Here is a 5,803-nt window from a genome sequence, read left to right as displayed (position 1 = left end):
ATTACTTCAATTTATAATATTAAATAGTTTTTAAATTTGAATTACATAAAAACTAAAAAACAATTCAACAAATACTAAAATAATTCCATAAAACAAAATTTATGATAATATAAAAATATTAAATATAGGAGATAACAATAAATAAATAAATAACAAGTTTATTTATATATTAGGATTTCCTAATAAAATAAATAATTTTAGGTATTTGTCAAACATTTATATATTTTTTAGTGGCCTGCCTTTTAAATAGTTAAATAAGATATATTTTAGTGAACTATGTTATATTTTAGGTCACTAATTTATCACCAAAGTAATTTTGGACAAAAAAAAATGATCAAAAATAACAACAGATCAACCAGTAAGAAAATGCATCTATATCAAATCACTATTAAAACACACAATGCATCATCATCATAGTTTATACATAAGCCACCTTAAAGTATCTAAACAAACAAGAGAAAATTACGCATATATGAAGAAAACTACATAGTACAATACATGCAGCATATGCATGAACCAAGTAGCAGATGCTACCGAAACTAGTTATTCTGGAAGATGATTAAAGAAATCTACTTCTGAACCCAAACAACATGATCCTCTGGAAGAAAGTGGCACACTGGAACAGTTCCAGGCTTAACCTTAAGCACTTCAAACGCCAAATGTTTGGGGTTCCACTGTGACGTGTCAGTGTGGCACACTGCAACAGCTTTAACTCTGATCCCGTTAGCACCCTCCAATGGCACAGAGTAAGTTCTGGTGGTTTCCGTTTTGTGACAGTAAAAGACAGCATAAGGGTAACTCTGCTTGTGGCACACAACAGCGTTATCTCCCGATACCTTCTTCACTCCCGGTGCAATGGTGTATTGCTGCAACCCCGTTTCTTGGTCCACTTCAGTGGACAAAACGGCAACGTTTTTCCCGAGCTTCGAAGTGCTGAAATCAACCATGGACTCGAGCGAAGTGGCACAGTACTTTTCCTCGCCCTTGATGCTTGTATCTTCACATTCATTAAGAGTGTTCTTCACGATATTAGCCTCTTCTGACTCGGGTTTGATGGAAAACTTGGCGAAGACATCGTTCACCTTGTTCGATGAAAAGGGTATTGAATCTGCAACTTGGCGTGGCAAGAATGTGGCTTGGTTGGAACTTGGAGTGAAGTGAAGGTCCAATTTTTTTCCGTAATGCAAGTCATTTTCCTTGAAGAAGAGTGCCACTTTGGTGTCATCGTGTAATTGGGTCTCTGTGGCAGCGTATTTGTACACAAATGGCGATACGTTAACATACACTGGCTTTCCCTTGTGACCTGTATTCACTGAAACTCCTTTTCCTTTTCCTCCTCCAACGTTCACTTTGGTGCCACCACCTCCTCTTCTTCCTGTCTGCACGTTCACCCCTCCCTTTCCAACGTTCACCGCTGTGCTTTTCTCTTCAACCCAATCTGCAAAATCGTGAATGCACTGTTCTTAGTTTATCACAAGCCATACCAGTTTCTGCAACTTGTTATGTTTATAAGTTATGGTTATAAAGAGAGTTTTATCTTAACTGAACTACATAAATCATTGACATCATTCTTAACCCAAGACCTTAAGACGATAAATTTATGAATCTTTATCTTTATATAGTATTCTATTTTCTCCTTTCTAACAACCTTGGAACTTACACTCACACTACCGAGCTCACAACCTACAACCTACTTGTTACTTTCTTTCTGCATAACTTTGTTACTTTTCTTCTGCATAATTTTGTTACTTTCTTCTGCATAACTTTGTTACTTTCTTTCTGCATAATTTATGTCATCAGTTCAACAGTACTAGTTAAGTCTGATTACTCCACGTAACAAACTTTATGAAGTTCTGTACGCCGAAATTAATGTTTTTAATTTTTTAACAAACATGCTGGAAGATATTTTATTTAATAATTGTGATAACTAAGGCGGTAGATAGATATGGGTGTGTTTTCATTAGTTATGATATTATAAATACAACCATATATAGTAAGATATTTTATTTAATGTAAATAGACTATTTTTTCTATTTCATTTTTAATTATACTTTAAAACTAGAACACTTTTGTTTCCGTTATTAATAATCTATATTATATGTTTCGCTATCCAATTATACATATCAAAGAAAACTATTTATATGCAGAAAAAAAAAAAATCATTTCGAGGCACTGATCTAAATACCATTAACACGTTCCACCTGTGAAGGTAAGAAATTAAAATTTCTCAATTAATATGAATACAGTTGAAAATGTATATATCATATAAATTTTTGTTTTAATTAGATTTAATACAATTAAGAAAGGAGATGGTATTTGGATACATATATAAAAAAGTAAAATAAATGCTTCTTTAAGGAGAGTTGGTTTTATTTTCCATATCACCTTCCAGTGATGAATTGACCCACTTTCTTACTCCCATTATACTTATTCAAAGAACAAAATAAATGCAAAAACAAAAGAAGAAAAATAAATTCATATGTAACAAATAAGTGACATTTTTTATCAGTAGACTAAGATGATATAAAAATAAAAGAAAAATAAAAAAGTGAAAGATTTCTTTTTTAACAATGCTATACATAGAGTACTACTTTTTAACACACCTATACATTAAAATTTATTTGAAGTTATGAAATTATAATTATGACATACTATTTTATAAGAAAAAAAATTAATTAACATGCCATAAACTCAAGCTCCGTATTAACTTTACCTATAATTATTGTTTATAAGAAAATTGATTGATTACCTTAATGAAGTTTCTCCTTTCAACCAAGCATGCTACTTACCACCAGACTTGAAAATTTTAAGAATTTCTTTAAAATATTGAGTTTAACCAGGCATGCTCACCATCTTTTAATTTTTCTACCTCTATACACTTAATAAAAAAAATATTCTTTTATATTTTTTACTAATTTTTTAAACTATTTTATACTTTAAAATACAAATATAATCTTATTGATCTTGAGTATGTGTAGAGTAAAAGATTGGATATAAATATATCATTACTCGTGTAATTAAGAATAATAATATTATTATTTCCATTTTTTTATTTTTATATTTTAAGAACATAATTTAATATAAGTTATTAATTAAGGTATTACTAAATTTTTTTGTTAAAAAATCAATGACTCTCATAAAATTACATAAAAAATAAAGAAAAAATTAAAATATAATTTTTATATAATTCGCGGAAAAAACAAAAGAGGGCAAATTATGTCGGTAAAAAGTGCAGAGAAATCTAAAGTATCAGAATACTGAAAAAGTGGCATTTAATAACACGTACTTACATGCAGAGTACACACATAGAGTTTAAAAATGTAATGACGAACCAGAATTAATTACAGTTAGGGTGTGTTCCTTTGTGTAGATGGATATAGGGGAGAGTGTGAAAATGGATTTGTGTAGATTTAGGTGGATGGATATTTGTGTTTTTTGAGTGGATTTAGAGGGTAAAGTGAGTGGATTTGGAGATCATTTTTATGAAAGTTAGTGAAAGATTTGATTAATGTGATAAATAAAATTATATGTTAAAATAGATATATTTATTAAGTTACCATAATACCCTTATGTAAAAAAAGAGAATGATTTTGTAATTTGATGTTATAAAAATAATTATAATTAATTAATACGAATTAAAAATATTAAAATTATATAAAATTCTAATAATATTTTAATTATTATATATATCTATATATAATTAATAATAAATATTATTATTATGCATGTATTATATTAATATATATATATATATATATATATATATATTAATAAATATGATATTAATATATATATATATATATATATATATATTATTAATTATAATATGTATTGTTAATTATTTATAAATAAAAAACATTTGTGAATGGTATTTTATTTTAAATAAATAAAAAATTAGTATGGAACTCTACTATTATACAATTCGTATACTCGACCAGCAAATTTATATTATATATTATATAATTTATTATTTATATTATTATATTATATTATTTATTATTTATATTATTATTACTAGTGTAAACACAGGCGCTATCGCGCCTGTGTGTACGCATTTTTTGAATTATATTAATAATTGATGATATTGTAATGTTATTAATTTAATAAACAAAATAAAAGTATATTTATAAAAAATAAAATAAAATGTACGGAGAAAATAAGAGAAAAATAACTGTTGATGAATAGTAAGAGAAAAAAGAAAAAGGAGATAAGTAAATAATTTTATAAAAACTTGTAAAAGTAACCGTTAATTTTTAAAAATTTAATAAATAATTAAATTATAAAGGGTAAAGTTGGAATTATGAAATGTGGACACAAAAGAGGGAATCCCCTTTATATATAGTTATAGATTTACAGAATATTTATTAAGTTAAAATAAATTATTGTATATATATAATATAATAAAGTATGTTAAGGTCTATTAAGTCATTTTCTCAAACTTAACCGTAAATCTCTTCTTTTATACGAAGAAAGTATACAGTAACAAATTTGCATTGATTTCTGTATTTTTTTAATTTTTTTCTTTTCGTAAATCGCGCTTTTTATGCTTACAGTAAATCATCTCAAATCCGTCTGTTAAAACGAACAGACCCTTAATAATGGTAAAAGACAGCAGTGAAACACTTTTAATTATTATTTAAATTATTTTTTTGTTAAATTTATAAAAAGATATTTTCAAAAAGAATATAAAAATAGTTATAAAGTTCAAAAGATAAAATAAATAAAAAAGTAGTTTATACTATAATAGATAAAATGGACAGTGAAAAAAAAAATTTATATATATATATATATATATATATATATATATATATATATATATATATATATATATATAAGTTCATCTAGCAGTTACAATCCCTTTATTAATACTTATAATTTAAAAAAAAAACTAATACCAAAAAATTGTTTACAGAAAGTAGAGTGGTTTGAAAATGTATTTATAAGATTGGTTTAGAAGAATCGGAACTAACCAGGGTGAAGAATATGAGTGACCGCCTTTGGAATTGGTGTATTAGGAAGCACCGACTTCCAGTAAACTTCAGGAGATAAAGCACCATAGGTTACCACCACTGCAACCTGCAATATCATGTACAAAAATAACCTCATAACTTGTACAATAATTATTTATATAATATGCAGAAACTTTGGATGTTGAAGCTTACACTGAGTAAAGCAAAAATGGGAAGGAGAAGATTTTTCATGTTGAGCTTGGTGATCTCAGAGAAAAAATTGTAATGAGTGAGAAGTCTGTTGTTTGGAGAGGGTTGGGGTAAAGTATATTTATAGTAATTAATTAAGAATAGGTTCTAGAAAGGGATCCTTAAATATGAACTTACCACCAATATTATCATGCAATATTTAATATGCTTCAACTGCCCCTGCTTCCATGGTGTGGACGGTCACAATGAGTCTTTAAAGAAGTAGGTAGAGATGGAAGAATATGGGTACCCTGCACGACTCCTTTAAATGTTTTTCTCTGCTACACTTAACCTAATTCATGTATATACCTTCATGCTTTCAACATAATTATAACACAAGTTTTTTTTTTTTTTTATTGACAAATATATTATTAATTTTTCTTCTACCTTCCTTTCTAACTTTTATTATAGTAACTTAATTTTTATAACTCCTAATTATAACACAATTGATCATGTTACAAAAATAAGATGTATTATGAATTATACAATTATTTCGTGACACAAATTAGGTAGGATAAGTCACATTACAAAAGTAAAATTTCTAGTGGGACAATTATTGAGAAAAAAATTATTATAAAGGGCGTGAATTGTCCTGCGACGAAAGT

At 27.1% G+C, this 5,803-nt stretch overlaps 1 protein-coding gene across 1 annotated transcript; it reads right to left on the bottom strand.

The window, feature by feature from the left end:
* Nucleotides 1–353: 353 nt before the first annotated feature.
* Nucleotides 354–5,389, bottom strand: LOC114164113 (BURP domain protein RD22-like). The gene is made up of 3 exons (XM_028048641.1): nt 5,163–5,389; nt 4,971–5,076; nt 354–1,438 (listed from the first exon to the last, which is right to left on the bottom strand). The coding sequence occupies exons 1-3, from the start codon at nt 5,199–5,201 to the stop codon at nt 570–572; spliced, it is 1,014 nt and encodes a 337-aa protein (XP_027904442.1). The 5' UTR covers nt 5,202–5,389; the 3' UTR covers nt 354–569.
* Nucleotides 5,390–5,803: the final 414 nt, after the last annotated feature.

The sequence above is a fragment of the Vigna unguiculata genome, chromosome 9 (genome assembly GCF_004118075.2).
Source record: "Vigna unguiculata cultivar IT97K-499-35 chromosome 9, ASM411807v1, whole genome shotgun sequence".
In the NCBI taxonomy this organism is placed as follows: Eukaryota; Viridiplantae; Streptophyta; class Magnoliopsida; order Fabales; family Fabaceae; genus Vigna; species Vigna unguiculata.
Note: the sequence above shows the minus strand (reverse complement) of the source record. Positions and strands in the feature narration are given on the sequence as shown.

Excerpts from the sequence above, each read along its gene's own strand:
- LOC114164113 (XM_028048641.1), bottom strand. The coding sequence starts at position 5,201 with ATGAAAAATCTTCTCCTTCCCATTTTTGCTTTACTCAGT. Across the intron at positions 5,077-5,162 it reads CCATTTTTGCTTTACTCAGT|GTTGCAGTGGTGGTAACCTA; the intron begins GTAAGCTTCAAC and ends ATGATATTGCAG. Across the intron at positions 1,439-4,970 it reads CACTCATATTCTTCACCCTG|ATTGGGTTGAAGAGAAAAGC; the intron begins GTTAGTTCCGAT and ends ACGATTTTGCAG.